The sequence below is a fragment of the Pteropus alecto genome, unplaced genomic scaffold, assembly GCF_000325575.1.
Source record: "Pteropus alecto unplaced genomic scaffold, ASM32557v1 scaffold189, whole genome shotgun sequence".
In the NCBI taxonomy this organism is placed as follows: Eukaryota; Metazoa; Chordata; class Mammalia; order Chiroptera; family Pteropodidae; genus Pteropus; species Pteropus alecto.
This window is the reverse complement of record NW_006442117.1, coordinates 3,624,705-3,645,853: the sequence shown is the minus strand read 5'-3', so window position 1 is coordinate 3,645,853 and position 21,149 is coordinate 3,624,705. Positions and strand designations below refer to the sequence as shown.

The 21,149-nt window shown below is 46.0% G+C and overlaps 1 protein-coding gene across 1 annotated transcript in view; it reads right to left on the bottom strand.

The window, feature by feature from the left end:
• Window positions 1–21,149, bottom strand: part of MTR (5-methyltetrahydrofolate-homocysteine methyltransferase) — a 90,215-nt gene that overhangs the window by 10,731 nt on the left and 58,335 nt on the right. The window contains exons 23-27 of the mRNA XM_025039066.1: window positions 15,918–15,985; window positions 15,246–15,366; window positions 4,733–4,814; window positions 2,494–2,592; window positions 1,433–1,508 (exon numbers count right to left, since the gene is read on the bottom strand). Of these exons, the coding sequence (XP_024894834.1) occupies window positions 1,433–1,508; window positions 2,494–2,592; window positions 4,733–4,814; window positions 15,246–15,366; window positions 15,918–15,985 (446 nt within the window). The remainder of the gene's footprint in view (window positions 1–1,432; window positions 1,509–2,493; window positions 2,593–4,732; window positions 4,815–15,245; window positions 15,367–15,917; window positions 15,986–21,149) is intronic.

The following is a 21,149-nucleotide window of genomic DNA, read 5'->3' as shown; positions in this document are numbered from 1 at the left end:
ACCCCCGGGCTGCGACCCAGTACTGATCCATGGCCTGTTAGAACCTGGCCCGCACATCAGGAGCGAAGCTTCATCTGTATTTGCAGCCACTCCCCAGCAATCACCGCCTCAGCTCCACCTCAGATCATCAGGCACTGGATGCTTATGGGAGCGCCAGCCCCTGGAGCTGGAAAGGCACTGCTCTAAAACACATCTGCGGGCCGCAGCTCGGGGCCCCGATGCTCCTCAGGCAGTGGGTCCAGAGCTTGGCAGAGGCCCCGCCCTGCTGGTAAAAAGGCCCCTGGAAAAGCGTCCATCGCTGCCTGGAGCCGTGGGCCTTCAGAGGACTATTTCCACCGAGATGCGTTCTGGATATCTGACTTAAAAGGCCCCTTCTGACAGTTTTCCAGTTTCACAGGGAAAGGTAAAGAGGAAATGACAGTTTGGACCGTTTGGTGATTTATGGTTTTCAAAGGCCCATCCTCCCGACTCTTCCGTAAAGAACCCCCTTCCTACACGTCAGAGACTGTCAAACGTGGCAGTTAAGACACTCTAGGTCCCTCCATGACGCAGAGCCAGGAGCCGAGCCGGGACCAGAAACAGGCCTCCGACCCCATGCGCACCCTTCTGCCTGAACCACACTCGGCCCAGCACCTCCGACTTAATCTCCCAGCTCTGCTGGGCGTGTGCAGAACACACAGTGCGTGAGCAATGAATGCTGGTTTGAGACGTTACCTTGGAAATGTGGATTTAATTATCATAACCCCGTTCACCTGTCTCGGTTTTGCATTCGTATCTCATGCTTCTCTGAGCCTGTCAAAACACCTACCACATTTTATTCCCTTGTGAACACCTACTTAAGGTAAGGAAGGGGGCTAGAAATAAAAAAGGGAGGAAAGGAAACCAAATAAAAGAAATTGAGAGAGAGAAGCGTCAAGAGAGAATGAGAGAACAAGAAACGGGAGATCTGCTCTGCCAAGATGTTTTAAAGGCCTGTTCAACGCGAGGCCGTTTTCGGTTTCAGACGTTCCACGTCTGCGCTGGGGCCTGCCTGGGACCCAGGCCAACTCAGTGACAGAGCCACCCAGGCAGGTCTCCAGAGCTCGCTTCGAACCAAAGCACAGCACAGAGGAAAGCGTACGGGTTTAAGTCAGAGACAGAATCCTACCAGCCTTCCAAGTGATCACCCCAAACTCAGTGTCCTCGGCTGAAAGTGGGGACACTAGCACATTTGTCACGCGTCGTGTCAAGGACTCAGAGCTGCTCCGGGTCAATCTCAAGACAGTGTCTGGTTCTCCTTAAATGGCACCTGTTTACTTTTCCTTTCGATCAGCATGGTCACTAATCATCGTCATTAGACACAGTCCAGCGTCTCCAGCTGCCAAGTGAGTGCAGACGCCCTGCAGCCCACAGTCCCCACTGGCAGCCTTTCCCTGCCCGACAGCAAACGGACCTGGGGGAGGCTCCGACAGCCAGTCGATCTGGAAACCATTTTTTCTGGCTTGACTTAAGGTTAAGTATCTTCTCTCCTATGAAGAAAAGAAGTTATTCAGTCAGACACTCTCAGGTCTTCAGCTGCTACTATGAAAATATGTTCAAGAATGCTAGCATATAAATTTTGCAAGAAAACGACTTCTTTTATTAATAAAAATTTGTATTCTAAAAAGCTCTCCCTTTTCCATCCAATATGGCCTCACATCAGCACCAGAACATTTAGACAGTAAAGGTTCAACGCATATTCACTAAATACTGGTACGTAACTATGAGACCAACCTACAGCCTGAACTGCGAGGCCTGTGCTCTTAGAACAGCCGAAGCCAGGCGGACTGGCCTGCTGTCCACTGCCCCGAGGACCCGAAGGCGGAGCTACCCAGGGCCGGCCGACACCCTGAAGCACCTGCTTTCTTCACGATGCTTGTTACCTCATTCCACCTGCTTGGCCACCCCCAAAAGGCACCCCCCACACAAAGCCCGGCACGCAGATAACCAGGAAGGACCCCGACGGCGTCTAAGGAGTGATTACGTCCAGTCTCCCGGGCCCCTGAAGCTCCTCTCCAGGGCGCGGAGGGAAGACGCACTGCAGTCAGCGCTGGGCAGTCGGGGGTGGGGAGGGGGAGTCGGGGTTCACAGTGTCCTGACGTCTTTGTTTTCTTCCACTGTTTCCTCAAGGACAGGGCCCGTGGAGCGCGTGCCCCCAGCACACTGTCGCGGTTCCCATCTCCCCGCTGGGTATGAGCTCGGTGTTATTCACCCCTGTGACTCGGTTACCAGCGCAGCACCCAACACCCACTGCGGACGACCCAACAAACATTGGGAAGAATAAACAAAATTAATTTTAATATAACCAAACATTATCGGGAACTCAGACACCGAAGAACTCTGATCTTATCCAGAAAATAAGACTTCTCTAGAATGATCCTAAACCTTCACTCCCTCAAAACAGTGAAGGTCCATTAAAAAACATAGGATGGTTTTATTACCCTTAGCGAGGCCTGACCTGCTTTTGTCACTTACCTTGAGAGACTCGTAATGGTCCTGTCTAATGTCTTCATACTCTTCCATGATCTCCTCAAAGTACTCATCCTTCAGATTCTCATCTAATAGCTGAGAACACTGGAAACGCAAGAGCCAAGGTCCATAAGCACAGAGCAGTGAAAAAAAAAGATAAAACGTGCAATACTGGTCAGTTCTGGTGACCGGCAGCTTTCTTGTGTTCACGTCACCTCCTCTCCCTTCACTGACTTCGATAACTCCTCCCTGTGCCAGAAAGGGTTAACTCATCAGGCCTGGGAGATGGCCCTTGGAACATCCCACCTGATAAGTGTCTCCACCTACCTGGGGCCTTGGGCCGCACCAGACGGTTTATGCTGGCGAAACGACCGGTTTATGCTAGCACGAAGTGACGTTTGGGGGGACTTGGCTCACGCTGTACCTGTCTCAGCTCTGAAGGTGTCGAAGACTGGGTAACCAACATCAGTCACGTGGGCATGATCCCAGTGAAAGCCGGATACCACGGCTCAGGTGAGCCTCCCTGGCTGGCACTGCCTGTGCATGCTGTCACATACCAACATGGCAGAGCCGGACGCCGTCCGTGGGACTGCACAGGGAGTGCACACCTGGAAGCTCACACCTGCTCTTCCCTGTTCCGCTCTGTGCATCTTTGCCTGGCTGATTTTAATCTCTATCCTGTTGCAGTAATAAAGCCGGGTTGTGAGCATAACAGTATTCTGAATTCTGTGAGTCCTTCTAGCAAATCATACGCACTGGTTGGGCACCTCTCATCAGCGTTTCAAGGACACTGTTCGTTTCTCCATCACTGCACTGACCATAGACTTGGTATCTGTCTGTGGGTCAACTTCTCTGCCTAGAAGACAAGCCCTCTGAGGCAGGGGTCGTGTCCCTGTCTCTAGCTCAGTGCCTGGCACCTGCACGGTGCACCCACCTACCTAGCTGTCTGCTGAAGGAATGAGGCTGATCTTCGCGGTTAACTGTGAGCTTCTGCTCAAACAAGAAAGGACAAGGATCATGTGGGACACAGGAGGCTACTCTGTGGGCTGTCAAACTGGCATCGGCTGACTGCCGTGGGAGACCGTGACGATTAAGCTGGTAGAAGAGCTCGCCGCCAAAGCTCAAAGCAGAACCACAAAGAAAAGAGAAAGGGCTGCTACCGATCACAGCACAGCGCCGCCTGGCTCTGCGTCCTCCCGCGGGACTTCCTAACACACAAAAAAGCGGCAAGTTCGACGGCACCATTTGAAATGAAGGAAGTGAGACCGGCCGGAGGCCAGAGTGCTGACCAGCTTTAAATGTCCGTAATTCTATATGAATTCTCTAAGTATCTCTAACATTCCCATCACGCGAGACGTAGTATAAAACCAAATCATTATTAAGGAACATAATCAGAAAAGGCCATGGTGGCAAGCTAAAAATTGCCTCACATGGGCCTCACTTCAGTGGGGTCCCCACCCCAGCAGAGTCCAACAACAAGAAGGGCGGGCCTGCCTCCATGCTCCCCAAAGGACATGCATGCATCTTGCTGGATTTAAACTCTGAGAAAGCAAAATCCCAACACCCAAGGAAGGTAACACAACCTGGCACAGGGACGCTGGGTAGACAGTCTGTTGGCACCGCCACACCCGCACGGAGCCGCTTTCCCAGAGCCGCCGTGACGAGCCCCCCTCTGCCCAGTGTGACTTGTTGATGGAACGAGTTTGTGGCCAGTTACGTGGGCTACGCCATGTGAGCCTGCCACTCAGGTCAGAGCCCATCACGCGTCTTCATGCCGACCACGGGGACAGCGCACAGCTTTGCTTTTCCTTTTTATTTTTCATGGTCACAGCAGCAGGTTAAATGTTTTTCGATCTGGAAATAGGGCATTTAAAAAATTCTACATTCCTTTAGCTCAGGCATGGATTAAGAAATGTATTCCGTGTTTGTAAATATTTCTAAATGGCTGAGATCTCTCTAGGCTGGTGTCGAGGTCAAAGGTCTCTTGGACCCACGGTTCCCCTCACTCAGACCGGCGTTCCCGCTGCCAGTTCAGGAGTGGCCTCTGGGAGCCCAGGGCGCCCACTGCCCTCCTTCCAGCAAAGCAGACAACAGCAGCGACACCATCACGAGCTACAGGCTATTCTTTCACATTTTTTTAGTAGAATTAGACACAAATAAGTAAATGCTGGGCAATACCCTTGACTCTCAACGCTCTCGCTCGTTTTGCGACACCCTGAGTTAGGTGGCAAGGCTCCACACTTACCACCACCACGCTCTTCGAGGCGTCCAGGACGTGGATTACAGGTGCGCTGTACCGTGGAGCGATTTTAACTGCCGTGTGCGTTCTGAGAAGAGAGGTCAGAAGGAAAACACATCCATCAGTGCTGACAGCTCCTACACGAGTCCTGTTCAGAACCATTAGAGATAATGTGTTTCTGCTGAGCTTTCCAGAGGAAGACGTCAAGGTACTTCTACATACTGAACTTCAAATTCCCCTTGTAAAACAAGAATGACTTTCTCTCTACCCTAAGATGGGAAAAGACATAGGTTTGTTGGCCCAGGCAGCAAAGAAGTCTGTGACAAATGAGAAAGACTTTGTCCTTAGTCCTCTGCCAACAGGGGATGAGTCTGCCTGTCTGAACTCGGAGCAAAACAGCCCAGGCAGTTGCACTTCGCTGTCATTAAAGAGAAGTTGAGTTTCTTCCTCAAGGTGAGTTAGGGTACCAGCCAGGGCCCTGGGGAACCAGACACTGGGCAGGAGATACAGGACACCACGCCCTGCCGCTGTGCTCTGCCCTAGGAGACACCACCATTCCCCAGCCCGGGCCCACCTCATCCCTGTCGTGCTGAACTTCGGGCCTTAAGTAAATTCAACACAAAATAGCACAGAGAGGCAAGAGCAACAAAAACATTTTATAGTAACACTGGCTCAGCCCCAAATCCCTATTTCCAAACGTGAAAGTGCAAGTCGTTAGGAAGAAATACCCTTTAATCCTTGAAATTACCTAATTAACTAAAGTGCAAAGCAAATTGCCCTGATTATCGAATGTTTATAGCAACAGCATAGCCTACATACCCGCTATTTCATTACAGAACGTTAACATATGAAAGTGAAAACTGAAAACGCACTGCCCCCTCACAGCAGTTAAAGCGGGGTGCTGGAGACGGGAGCGAGGCGGCCTCTACCACAGCATCACTCGGGGGGTGGGGGGGGCAGCACCCCGAGCTGGCAGTGCTCCCCAGCCTTTCTCCTCCTCTCCTCAAGCAGCAGCGCTCTGCCCCACGTCAGACGCTTTCGGATTCCTTCCCCTCCACTAAAATGTATTTTCATTTGGAAAGATGTCCAGAATTCGCTATCAAGTGAGAAAAAAACAAAGTAGCAGAATAGTATGTTTAATACAATTCTATTCTTTTGAAAACAAACACTACCACCCACGACCTGCCCCTGCCAAGCAACCTTATATAAAAGTTTCTGTATATTTAGAAAAAACAGAGAGATGCACATCGAAGTGTCAACACCGGTTCTGTGCAGGCGAAAGGTGGGGCGCAAGAGGCTAAATTTTACTTCATATTCCTCTGAGTTGCCTGACGTGTTCTAACAAGTGCGGGTTATTGAGGTAATTTTTAAAAACCAAGAGGATATTAAAGGTGCAATATATGTGTGTGTTTTTCAGAGGCTTCTCAGGGAAGGCTTTAAAAATTCCTTCATAATGAGACAGACAAGACCGCACCGGACCCCTTTTAAGGGTGTCTCTGCACATGAACAGGAAGCAAAGGACTAAATGACCCACAGGAGCGAAGCTGCATGATGCACGGTCAGGCCTAAGCATCAGTGCAGACGCCTCTGGCCTGGGAGCCTGGGGAGCAGTGCAGACGGTGCCAGACCCAGGTCCTGGCGCAGGTAAACAAACTCACTGCCTCCTGAGGACCTGTTTTGTGCCTGGTGTGTGCTCAAGGGCCAAAGCCTCGCAGACAGCGTTTGTCTTCCGAACAGCAGGAAAAGCTACACAGATGAGGCTGTTTCCAGTTTCAAAACAGAACGCAAGTCAGACTCTGCTGCTCCCTCCCCTTCAGGTCAGCTCTGTGAAGACACGAATATTCCTCAGTATGGTTTCCGCATGAAGTTTCTCCAGGAAACATTACATTAAGCCTGATGTACTTTGGTGACATTTCTCTTAAGGAGAACTAGTACAATTTTAAAATTTAAAATACAACTAATATTTATTAAGCATCCGAGGGTTCTCAGTGCAATTCTTTGATGATGTGGACAAACGCACTGAGAAAAAAATGATGGGTTCCACTGTTTGAATAAATAAATAAAAAGCAAAGAGCTGCTTTGCAGCGTAAGAACGGACAAAACTAGATGAGCACAGGTATGAAACTCGAGCTTGCTCAGCCACCGAGAGTGCTTCTGGTTTCCTTATAAAATAATCAGACATCGATCCACTTTCTTCTAAGCTCCCATGTCTGCAGCCTTGTCCTGTTGAAGTCTTCTTTCTAAAGACCGAAAAGATGCAAAACATTGGACTCTCTCCTCCCCTTCCTCCCACTCCTACGAACCCAGGGCAAAGGGCTAGATGCTGAGGCTGAACTGCAAATCCGTCTCTGCCAAGTCACCCATCAATGCTTAGGATTTAGGAAGTCATCTTCCACATTTGCCAAATGGCCATCATCATGTTAACCTCAGAAGATATTCTTTAAAACTCCGAAAAAGAGCAAGTACTCCGAACATTTATTTCAGGTCATATCTTATCCCAGAATTAATTGAAAGTGTTTTGCATAAATGCGGGATGACCAAAATTTAAAATCTGATTAGAAAAATGAGAGAAAGGGGAAATAAAGGTGGAGAGATTAAGATGCAATCGGAGTGAAAATCAGCATATAAAATTTATTCCATGAAATCCTGTACACAGGCCTGAGCTCAACTCACAGAGGAAAATAATATCAGTTATGTGATTCGACACCTTGCTTCCTAACAATAAAAAAAACTCGGAAAATTACCTCTAGCTTTGAGCAACGTGACTTCCTCTTGAATTCTTCATTATTCATAAAAAATAATTGGAAAAGACATTTTGCAGCTATTGGCTTTAAACCAGTTAAAAGCTGAGAGCTAACTGCTGGACTGTACCCTTGAGAAGTTCCGTAGCTAACAGGACCATATTTCCATCAAAGTCATTGCTGGTTTGTGATACCAAACCCATCTGTATTACACACAGGAGAATATTCTACTTTCTATTCTCTCATAGCTACAGGTTAAGAAAGGACAGTCTGAGCAAATTTGCACCCACAGATGACCCCAAGTCTGTATAAATCCTTTTGGCCTCACCAAGGATCTGTCCATTGGCGAGCCCTGAGCCTCATTTCAAGAGACCCGGGGACACAGCTCTAATTCTCTCATGCTGCTGCAGGCCACTGAGGTCTGCAAAGCCCTAATGTTACAGCCCCTCAGAGGTCTGCTCTCGTGACGACCTGGAAGCCCTGAGCTGCCATCTGGCTCAAATACAGTTAGTAGGGGAAAGCTCTGGAACACTGCTGGGCCCCCAGTAGGCCTTCAGAGGTAATAATAAGGCTCTCAGAGGGCTTCTGAGGCATCCGAATTCGTGAATACTTTCTAGCAGGATTATATGGCTTTCTTCCACAGATGCAAAAAGCACTAACCATAAAAGAGACTGATAAATCACACATCATAAAAATTAAGAACTTTTTTAATCTAAAAATGCCACTCAGACACCAAAAGGCTAGCCATATTGGAAGACTCTATTTGCAAAATATATTTCTGATAAAGGGCTTGTATCCAATATAAAGAATGCATATAAAATCAAAAAAGACAGAATGCTCAATTTAAAAAAATAGACTTGAAAGCTATATCCAAATGGTCAACAGACACATGAAAAGGTACTCACCATCAGTCAGCAGAGAAATACAAATGAAAACCACATCAAAGTATTATTACATACGTACAAAATGAACGAAATGGAAAACACACAAAAGTGAATAAAATGGAGAATGATGTGGAATAACCGGAACTCTCACAATTGCCAGTGGGAGAGTAATAAATACAAACACTTTGGACAACTACCTGGCAATATCTAACGCAGACGGTCAGGTGCCTATCTTATGATCCAGCAAGCTGGCTTCGGGGCAGAAATACACACATAGCAGCATTCTGGGTAATGCCCCCAAAATGGAAAAACCCAAATGTCCACCAAATAAGCCATCGTATATTATTATATAATGAAATATTATACCACAATGAGAAACAAACAAAAAAAACAACTATCGCAACAATGAGTTTGGGCCTCAGACATAATGTTGAGCAAAATAAGCAGACACAGAAGAAAGTCCACAGGATCCCACTGACACAGAGCTGAAACGCGGGCAAAACCGGCCTAGGTGACAATAGACAGAACGGTGGTTCGTGCTGCTGGAAAGGAACCCAATGAGGTTGCTAGTGCCATTAATGTTCTACTTCTTGATCTGAGTGCGGTTACAGGGGTGGGTTCACTTTTGTAAAAATTTATCAAGTTGTATATCTATGACTTGTGTGCTTTTCTGTATGACTGTTACACTTCGGTGAAAGTGCTCACTTAATTAAGAGTGCTTGGTGAAGCACGACTCCAAGTCTGAGACACCCCCTGTCACTATTACTACTGGAGCCGGAATGGGGAATTCACACGAAAGTTCTTGGAGGTTGCTGGAGAGTCTGTTTCCCCAAGGCTGCTCGAGCACATGACAGAGATGCGGATGCTTACCTGGAAGCACTGCTACTGGGTATTATTTTCCAAGTAATTTTCCCGAAACTACAACTGGCACAGAAGAGAACAGACCCAGAAAGGACAGAGCTCATGGGGAAACAAAGCACCGGAGAGCCGGAAGACCCCAGAGGACCCGGGACCCAACTGTCTGCCTTTACGTAGCACAGTTGCGATTCCCAGTTGGTAAGAATAGACATTTGTATCACAGCAAAATTACAACTACAGAACAGCCATCATTGGGAGTCGCCCTAAGTCTAGCTGAACAGAAGTCCTACAATTCAGGACACACAGACGAGGCCACCTTGAGACTGGGAGGAGGGGCAGAGACATGGAACAGGCTAGTCTCACACCTGCACGTAACAGTTGAGAACTGGAGAAAATATCTCAGAGGCAGAGGTCCCCCCTGAAGACCCAGCCTCACACTGGGCACCCCAGCCCAGGGTTCTAGTGCTAGGAAGAGAAGTCCCCATAATTTGTGGTGTGAAAACCAGAGAAGATTGTGACTGAGATGGAGGGCTGCAGGAGTACTGAGCATTCCTCTTAAAGAGCCCATGTGCAGATTTACCACTGATGGACTCACTTGCTCCAAGCGCCAGCGCTGGGGAAACAGCTCGAAAGGCGCCAGGGACACATGAGGAGGAAATGAATTGTCTGGCCTCAGGGCGAGGGCTGGAACGGCAGCTTCCTCCCAGACAGAAACCTGAAAGAGGGCGCTGTTCCTTTGTTGGGCCCTAGTCCCTCCCCACGTGCAGACACAGACAACCATATCTGAGTCTCCACCAACCTAACACAGGTCACCTCGCTCTGGTGATTCCCTGAGACCCCGCCCCGCCCAACTTTCAGGCCCACTCAAGATACTTCCAGTGGCCTTCCCATACAAACGGCCTGTCTTGGCTCAGGCTGCAGACTTTCCTAAAATCCCTCTAAGGTCCATAAAACCTAAAAAGCAGCATCTGGCCTCAGTGTACCCCACACCTCTTGCTGAGCAGCCCCAAGCCCAGCACTAGTGTCGGCCAGCTTCAATTTACAGTTTGGCCTTTTGAGGTACATTTAAGCCCAACACGGGTGGCCAAAAACTATGTCTTGCTTAGTGTCTCGGGCCAGATGTCCCCAGGCACGGCACGGGCTGTGGCTGAACTTGGGCTGTAGAGGGGCCCCTACCAGGAGGTCCTAGGGCTAGCACGCCTGGTAGCCAGCTTCGGGCTGAGCACATCCTGGGGTCACATCCGAAGATGACATACCCAAAGGGCAGATTGGGCAGACATCGGAGCACTGCTAAAGCGAATCCTGCTCCGAAGGGTCAGCCCCTGCACAACAGCTCCTACACTGCAGCCACGGCCAGCCCTCACGACCAACCAGCCCGAGGGTCAATCCTTCCCACTGACGTGCAAATAGCAATCGAGGCTCAACTACAACAGGAAGGCACATAAACCCATAAAAGGGACACACCTGGAGCACCCAGGTCAGGTGACAAGAGAGTCTGCACCACTGGGCCCCACAGGACACCCACTCTATAAGGCCACCTACTCTATAAGGCCACTCTACTAAGACCAGGAGACAGAGCAGCCCTACCTAATACATAGAAACAAAAACAGGGAGGTAGCCAAAATGAGAAGACAAAGAAACATGTCCCAAATGAAAGACAGAATAAACCTCCAGAAAAAGAACTAAACAAATTGAAGATAAGCAATTCAGCGAAACACTGGTTATAAGGATGCTCAATGAACTTAGGGGAAAAGTAGATGAACTCAGTGAGAACTTTCATAAAGAGTTAGAAAACGTAAAGAACCAGTGAGAAATAAAGAATACAATAACTGAAATGAAGAATATCTTGGGAGGACTCAACAGTAGATTAGAAGAAGCAGAGGATCGAATCAGCAATTTAGAAGATAAGGTAGCAGAAAACATCTAATTAAAACAGCAACAAAAAAAAGAATCCAAAAAAATGAGGATGGTTTAAGGGGCCTCTGGGACAACATCAAGCATACCAACATTTGCATCAGAGGGGTACCAGAAGGAGAAGAGAGAGAGCAAGGAATTGAAAACCTATTTGAAGAAATAATGATGGAAGATTTCCCTAACCTGGCAAAGGAAATAGACATACAAACCCAGAAAGTGCAGAGAGTCCCAAACAAGATGAACCCAAAGAGACCTACACCAAGACACACAGTAATTAAAATGCCAAAGGTTAAAGACAAAGAGAATCTTAAAAGTAGCAAGAGAAAAGCATTAGTTACCTAAAAGGAAACTCCCATAAGACCGCCAGCCAATTTCTCAAGGGAAACATTGCAGGCCCGAAGGGATTGGCACGAAATATTTAGTGATAAGAAGCAAGACTAAGACTACAACTAAGACTACACTACCTAGCAAAGTTCTCATTTAGAATCAAAGGACAGATAAAGAGTTTTCCAGATAAGAAAATGCTAAAGGAGTTCGCCACCACCAAATCAGTATTACAAGAAACGTTAAAGGGACTTCTTTAAGTAGAAAAAGATAAAAAATATGAATAATAAAATATCAATACCTATACAATTAAAGTCATCAACAATTACTTTAAATGTAAACGGATTAAATGCTCCAATCGAAAGACATAGCGTGACTGAATGGATGTGGAAACAAGGCCCTTACATACACTTCCTGTGACAGACTTCAGGTCGAAAGTCACACACACAACACGAAAAGTAAAGAGATGAAAAAAGATATTTCATGAAAATGGAAACAAACAAACAAAAACGACTGGGGTGGCAATACTTATACCAGACAAAACAGACGTTAAAACAAAGGCTATTACAAGAGACAAAGAAGGACCCAATAATCCCACATCGGGGTATTTATCTGAAAAAACATAAAACACTAAATTGAAGGGACACGTGAATTCATATGTTCATTGCAGCATTATGTACAGTAGCCAAGATATGGAGGCAACCTGGGTGTCCATCAATGGATGAATAAAGAAGAGGTGGTCCATATATACAACGGAATTTTACTCAGCCATAAAAGTGGACAAAATCTTGCCATCTGCTACAACATGGATGGACTCAGAGAGTACTGTGTTGAGTAGAGTAAGTCAGAAAAAAAATGCCATAGAATTGCACTTACATGTGAAATCTAAAGAACGAAATAAACAAACAAACGAAACAGGAACAAACTCATAGATACAGAGAATGTTTGATGGTTGTCAGATGGGAGGAAGGTTGGCGTGTGGGTGGAGGGATTAAGAAGGACAAACTGGTAGTTATGAAATAGTCATGGGGATGGAAAATATAGCATAAGAAATATAATGAGCAATATTGCAGTAACTATGTGTGGCATTAGATGGGTACTAGATTTACCAGGGTGATCACTTTATAAGTTATATGAATATCTGATCACTATGTTGTAACCTGAAACATATCACATGCCAACTGTAATTAATACAGAAGGACAAACTGGTAGTTATGAAATAGTCATGGGGATGGAAAATATAGCATAAGAAATATAATGAGCAATATTGCAGTAACTACGTGTGGCATTAGATGGGTACTAGATTTACCAGGGTGATCACTTTATAAGTTATATGAATATCTGATCACTATGTTGTAACCTGAAACATATCACATGCCAACTGTAATTAATACATTAAAAATTATAAAAAAAAAAAAAAAGAACAGATATTTGTGATAGCAGGAAGAGATCGAGGGATATTTCTGATCTGATTAATTCTAACCTGATATACCAAGTTATAATTGTTAAGAGTCATTTATGGCTAATTTTGCCAATGATATATCTTGGGAGGCTAGTTATGTTGCTTCTGACTGTTTTTTCAAAAACCTCATTAATCTGGTGACTCTCACTTGGTAAGAAATATAATACACTATTTGGAAATGTTCCATTTTGCACAAGTAGCAATGTGGTTTCCTGATCTCGAACTTCTGAATGTAGCGTCCTATCATATAAAATGATTCCTATTTTGAAACCAGCATCACATTTACAGAACTCATAATGCATTTCATTACATCTGCTTGTTTAAATATTTATTTATTCTATTTTAGAACCGTGACTTTAAAAGGTATTTCACTCTGACAGTCCATAGATTCACTTACCATTCTCTTTACTAAGCTAATGACTACTCACATCCAAATCATCAGTTACCCAAGTCCATGCTCACTGAAACCCCAGCTACTAATGAGTGGTCACGTGGAGATCGATCTGCCACGTGTCCTTCGTGGAAAGAAAGACCACACTTCCTAATGTGATCAATAGCCACACCGCTGAGTCCTCAAGCATGAAAAGCAATTAGTGGATAAACGACATAGAACACTGTGGCTACTAGTGGAAATGATCCATTCAGATCATAAATGGGATGATGGTTAATTTTGTGTGTCAATCGGGCTAAGCCATGGGACCCAGATTTTGGTCAAACACCAATCTAGATGACTCTGTGAAGGTTTATTTTAGATGTGATTAACACTGAAGCAGCAGACTGAATGAAGCCGATTACCCTCCACAATGCGGTGGGCCTCGCCTGATCAGTTAGAGGCTGCGAGAGGAAAGACCGAGGTCCTCGAGGAAGGACTTCTGCCTCCAGAAGCCTCTGGACCCAAGACTGACGTACCAACTCCCACCTGGTCTCCAGCCACTCACTTCCCCAGGATTTCAGACTTAGCAGCCCCCATAAGCACACGAGCCAATTCCTTAAAACAGATCAATCAGTCAACCTCCCTGCCCCTCTCTCCCCTTCTGTGTGTGCGTGCACGCGTGTGTGTACGCATCCTACTGACTGTTTCTCTGGAGAACACCGACTAATGCAAATGGCTTAACATATCGTTATCTCTAGTGTGGAAGGAACTGTGGAGTAGCTCTGACCAGACTTCCCGTGTGTTTTTGTATCAGAAAAATAAACTGAAGGCTTTGTGGGACTGTCAGGTTCCACACTCCACCTGGATGTTGCTCCCTGACCAAGTGAATGTTCATGCTGTTGATATAAGAATGCCCTAACCTGCAGAGTACTTTTATAAGAGCCAAAACTGATGACAACTGTCAGGAAGCAAGATCTCGAACACTCTGAATGACAGTTTTGCAGTTTCTCTTATGCCTTTGGGATTAAGGAGGGAACATAGGAAGGTTACATGAAGGTGGAAGAAATCCAGGCAGGAGTTGGATTAGGGATAGTTAAGATTACTGCTCTCTTGAGGGTGGTTACGCCCTCAAGGGGTGTTACCTGTGGTGTGTCAAAGGTGCGCTAACCTAGGTGCAGAAGGACAACAGGAGGGGCTGGCTTCGAAACCTTTCACTGAAGAGGTTAAAGGCCTGGGGCGGGACCTGCCCAATTAGGAATTTATGGTTTGTTCCAGGCCCCTTTCTGTCCACTGTGTCCTAAGGAATGTGTCATGAGAAGTCTGATACACACAATTAGCATAATTCTCACCAAAAATCATTATGATCATGACCCCTGGAAAAATCTGACAAAATGAATAATGATAATATGATCAAATATGAACTTTCTCCTCTTCAAGCTGTTTAATCCAAAGTTTCCCCCTTTCAAAAACAACTTCCCAAGGTAATGCTTTGATTCGATCTCACGAGGCTGGCTTTCTGTTTCAACTATTACAACGTAAGAGTTTCATCAGGGAACCTATAATTACTCAATCAGACACTTGCGTCAAGGTAGAGAGTGCGCTACAGTTCAAGCCATGTCTTTGTGTCAAAAAAGCTTCTCCGCTTAGTTGGATTTCGAGAGGAATCAAGTGTTAGAAATCTCAGGAACTGAACAGGAAGTGAGAGGACCATTATCACCAGCCAAAGGGACCCACAGAAAGGCAAAGGGCGGGGACCACGAAGACGGCTCCTGCAGCGCTGCAGAAGTGTTCCAGAAGGGTTCCCGCTCTTGTCCACGTGAAGAGCAGGAAGTTCAAGCGTTTACGTGTAAGGAGCCACAGCACTAACAAACACAAGGGAGAACGACGCGGGTCTTACCGCGTCTTCAGACACCAGCATTTCAGAGACTGCGAGGGGAAGACGCGACTCAGGGGCGGGACTCACCGCGAAGTGGTGGCTCCTCCAATCAACAACGGGACCCTTATCGCTAATCTCTCCATTTCCTTGGCAACGAATATCATTTCATCCAGGGAAGGAGTGATGAGTCCCGACAGGCCAATTATATCTATTATTTAAAAAAAAGAAAAAAAAAGGACAGTGAGAAGGAGGATGAGAGAAAAGGAGGAAAAGTAGGAAAGCTCATTTTAAAAAGTTTGTAATAAAGACCACAAAACCTACTATGAATTCCCAATTTCTAATTCTAAGACATCGCCTTTGGGGTTTCAATTTATTGTTTGCTTTTGGTAATAAATATCATTTGTACCTTGCCTGGAAAGACCTGGAAAGCCGTGAAATAGAATATATTATTAATTTATGATTTCCCAGATTATAACATGTCACGATGTTCAAAGAAAAATAAAAAGCACACAGAGAAAAAACTTAACACAACACCTTCTCCCGGAAGGAGCCTGCTGTGCCCGTCCCCGGTCTGCAGAGCGATGAAGGAGTTTCAGGGTTCCCTGCTCACCTCTTCAATCCCCACTATAAAAAAAGCAGCCCCTACAGAGGACCTGGCGCCCGGTCATCTGAACGTCCCAGCGGTCCACCCCCCCGGCCTGGGGCAAACCAGCCCCTGCCAGACAGATGCAGGGGGTGCCCAGCACAGTCCCAAGGTACCTGCTTTGTGGTCAACAGCCGCCTTCAGTATCTTGTCGCAGGGAGTCATGACCCCCAAGTCAATAACTCTGAGGTACAGAAAGGAAAAGTGAGAGAAGTAATGAGAACTCGTTAGAGACGAAGCGGAAATGAGTATTTTTATTTAGCCGTCAGACGCTGCTCTGCTGTAAACTGGACCCGCACTGAAGCACTCACTGAGCACCAACTGTCTCAAGTACAACTACCACTTACTGAACACTTCGCTACGCCGGGCACTAAGCTACGCGTTTTTAAGCAGCTTTATTGATACGTAATTCACACAGCATAAAATTCACCCATTTAAAGTACATAATTCAATAGTTTTTGGTATATTGCACTATTATTTTTCAAAGCTCTGGTAAAATATATAATTTGCCCTTTTGACTATTTTTAAGTGTACAATTCAGTGGCACTAGTTACGATCAGACACAATGCTGGAGAACCGTCATCTCCACTATTTATTTTGAAAACTCTTCCAACACCCCAAATAGAAACTGTGGAATCACTCAGTAAAACCGCCCAGTCCCCCTCCTCCGGCCCCTGTAACCTCTACTCTGTGTTCTGTCTCTGTGAATTGTCTGCTCTAGATGTTTATGAGTGGAATCATACATTATTTGTCCTTCTGCGTCTGGCTTGCTTCACTCAGCGCAGGGGACATACCATATTTTACCGCTTCTTCCATCTGTCAGCGGACATTTGGGTTGTTTCTACCATGCTAAGATTTTGCATAAGCGATCTCATTTAACCCTAGCAGCAACTCAGTGATGGAGGCACTGCTATGGACTCCTTCTAATGAACAAGGGTCCAGAGGAGCTTAGGCCCAGAGAAGTTAAGCAACTCGTTAGTAGCAGAGTTAAGATCTGAATCAGAATCTGATGCTAAAACCCATTCTCTTACCCATTTAGCCTAATAAAAATGCTGGGGAAGTTCACTCAGTAAATATTTATTGAACCGTCTATACTGCATGGAAGCCAACAAGAAGGATAATCAATAAGAGGTCAGTTCCTGCCCACGGGAAGCTGACGATAAGGAGATCTGATTACTTAAGTCGAGGGAGGCTGAATCAGGGAGCAGTTCACTGACAGACGAGGGGAGACCCAAAGGAACAGCTGACGGGTGGGCACACCTGCCAGGCAGGGCAGGCACTGGCAGAGAGAGCCTGCGGTGTGCTCCGAGAGGGCAGAAGAATGCCCGAGGAACTCCAATGCACAGAGGAGGGCACCATCTGGAACTCAGAGGAAACAGGAATTCCTGCTCTGGAAAACGTTCTCGGTGCTACTCCTCCGTCTGGTTTCGGAGCAAGTACCCAGAAGGTCAGTCATTTCCACAACTGAATTTTATCATGAGTATTTGTTTAAAAGATGTTTTAAAAGATACAGCATGCGTTTTCACTTATTTCATAATGTCAACATTCTTAAAGTAGGCAAAATAATGTCAAATAAAAAAATCAATGCCTAACAACTTCTCCCTGACAATGTCACTTGGTAAAGGTGGGTGCCATGGGGCAGCAGGGCGCCTGGCTTCCCCGGTATGCCCTTTATACTGCTGATTCCTAGCGTGGTCCCACATTCCTTAAACATTTAAAATAGACTAGCGACATATGGGATCCAGCAAAAAGCAAGATGGGTTCAGACCGATGACAACCGCATCTGCTGGTCAGCACTGAATGCCACCGGCTTTAGTAACGCAGCACTGCGGGTCACAGCAGGACTGGGAGGGTCCACTCTTCTTTAGCATATTGAAAAAAGTCTGGCAACTGAATCTGATGTTAAATTATGACAAAATATAGATTACTGTACATAAAACTAAGCAACATATTGCTTTTAAATCAAGACAAAAAAGCATACATTTCCAAGTTGACTGTTTCCAACGGTGTATATATTTTTAACCCATTTGCCCTGAGAACAGTAGCCAGAGGCACTAGTGGTTACAGCGTTTACCCTGAGATGACTCGTGGATCACAGTCCTAACCTTGCCCCCAAAGTCGGCCACGAAATACCTCGCTTTTATTGTTATTTCTGTGTCATTCTAGTTATATCGACAGTCTTTGGAAAGAAATGACGTCATTCTATTTATAGCATTCTGTTTTTAGTAGTGGTATTTCCATTTACAAAATACAGTAATTCTCAATCGCTGAAAATGTCAAATCCTAGAAAATGCAGCATTCCTACACATGGTGTAAAATGAATGCTGGCAGCAAGTCATACATCTTTTTCTAAATGGGAAAAGGGTTAAAATTCGATTAAAATTGTCAGTCTGGTGGCAAGAATCCTCCTGCTCCCACTCCTTTCCCTCGTGCGAAGCAGCGTATCTGCCAGAGCATCTCGAGCACGCCCGCTTTGCTTGAGGAGGAGTCAGGAGACAGGAATGGGGTGGAGACTGGAGGCAGAGACGTCAGAGAGGGCAGAGAGGGCCTCTTAATGGTGACAATCAGTTCGATTTTCAAAATACTAAGTCTGAGATTCCTTAGCTATCCAAACGGAGCTCTTGGGGAGTCGACTGCACATGTAAGTCTGGAACTCAGGTGAGGGACGCATGCTGGAGACGAAGCTCGGGCCTCGTCAGCGTATGACATGGTGTTAAAGTCAGGAGGCGGGAAGAGATGACATAAGTCCGCCGAGGCCTCGCGACCCTAGTGGTCCTCCCTGGGCCAGCAGCCCCGACATCACCTGGGAGCTCAGGAGAAACGCGGAACCTCAAGTGCAGACCTCCTTCAATCAGATCTGACTTCTGGCAAGATCCCCAGGGGACCAACAGGCCCGATCCAGTCTGAAGCACTGGTGAGGGCCGAGCCCCGGGGCGCTCCTGCGCAGGGGCCGCAGAGAGGTCAGCGCGAGAGACGGTCAAATAAAAAAATCAATGCCTCACAACTGAGAACAGCGATTTCCAACCCCTGGCCTTGGGGACGGTCCTGTGCGTCACTGACGAGAGGAACATTTCCCACCTGTTTCTCTGCATAGAAAATGGCGCTGGGGTACTGATGGGAGGCTGCTTGCCGCCTCCAGTCTGGGGCTGAGGCTGCCCCAGCTCCGCCTCAAGGAAGAAGGAGGGCAGTTTCTCAGATCTGAGTGGAGAAACTGTTAACAAGTTCTGAATCAGAAAGCGGTGTGACAAGGGCTACCGTGGAGGCATTTACGGTATGCTGTGAGAGGCCGTCTCAACCGGATGGCAATTAGAAGTGTCCCAGAAGGGGGATACCTGAGGCGAATTTTGAAAAACTAAGGGTATTAGCTAGATGAAGGGGAAAAGACGGTGATCCAGACAGAGACCAGCACCACAAAGCAGCTGGCCCTGGGGACTCCGGAAGCCTGGCGAGGAGGGCGCGGGTCACACCCCCCCCGCCTCTGTGCTGCCACCACTCGGCCCGGCACGCCTTCCCCCGCTCAGCCCGCTACAGCTCCCTGTCTCCCCGACACGTGTCTCCACCTCCCCTGGCTTCCCCTGCGCCCCCCTCCTCCACTTCGAGCTATACCCATGTCCACAGGCCTTTGCTTACATTCTTATGTTTTGCCACATGAGAGAATAAAATGAATGTTATGAAAAAAATATTGATTTTGTAATCATCTTTCTAAAGTGCTTATAAAAGCTATAAACACAAGCATTTAATTCAGGCTTCTAATTCGGAAAAAAATGTAAGCCGCACTAAATACTTCAGCGGAGGCATCCAACGCTATTTAAGAATACACACAATTTAGAAAACGAATACCGTAATCAAGTGCCTTTTGCTTTCCAGGAGGAATGGTGGTTAGCAGGGGCTGGGGGCGGAGGAAACGAGATGGTGGTCAACGGCACAAACCTCCAGTCGGATGACTCGGTTCTGGAGACACGGCGCACAGCACTGCCGGTACACCTAACGATGCTTTGTCATGTAGTTGAAAGTCTATGAAATGTTCTCACCGCAAAAAGAACTGGTAATTGTGTGACGTCAGGTGTTAGCTAACGTTACCAAGGTAACCACGGTGCAACATATAAGTGTATCTAATCACCACCACCTTAAACTCACCCAATGTTATATGCCGATTATATCTCAATAACACTGGAACACTATACGTATACTATATAACACTATATATATGTACATGTGCACACGTGTGCACACCAAGCTGAAAGCCTCTGAGCATGTGAGGAGCGGGGCGGAGCTGGGCCGGGGCAGCCTGGATTTCGTCCTTTTCCTCACTCAGCTGAACACTGGAACAGGATTCGGTTCCGAAGTACTTCATGCTTAGCCACATACTGCTTATTTTTTTACTCATACTAGACAGTTATATTAAGAACCCCTGGTTAAAATATAAACATGCCTCATTATAATTTCACCAGATCCATAGTTTTTAAAGTACTAGATGTATGACATCTAATTTTAAAATTTTTGTTAATATATCCTATTTTTTCTTACATAATTTAACAGTGTGCTTACCTGTTATATGGGAAGTCGGTATTTTAAAGAGTAAATCTAAAATCTACTTTCGTGTAATCAATTATCTCATCAAAAATATTTTAAAACATTCTAAATTATTTCTTAAGAGAAATTTAACTAGAATATTAATATTAGACCTTACAGTTAAAGTTGTTTAATTTTACAACCGGAATAAATATTGGAAGGTAAACAGATGCAGACAGTCTCAGCTTTTGGAATCAGAAGCTCTGATTACGTCATGCCACTTGCTAACTGTGTGACCATGAATAAATTACTTAACTTCTCTAAGCCTCAGCTTTCTCATCTGTAAGATGAGAAATGCAATAATTGAGGCAGGCAGAACAGGATCAAAACCATAAAAAGAAAGGAAAAACCAAAACAAAAAAAGAAAAATAAAAAATCAGGAAGACACAAAAAAGAAAAATCAGTTCTATAAAAGCACTATACAAATCGTGAAGGGTAAACAAAAGTTAGCATTTGCAGACTCGGGGAGGATACATCCTCAGATCCACTCAAACTCTCAAGGTCACAAATCCTATTGCATTGTAAACAATAATGTAGACGGGGCCACTTTAAAATGGATCTGGAGCTGCCATCCCACAGGAACTGCCTTGTATGGCTTATGCCTCAAATCTCCGGAATGTTAAAACAGGGCAAAATAACCTTTGGACTGGGCCTAAGCAACCGTGTGCCCCGAAGAACTTTGCAAGGATAACTAAAATAGCAGATATGATGACTGGACTAAAAACTGACAACACCGTTTAGAACTAGCATCCTGTGTTTTCTGCACACAGAAATGC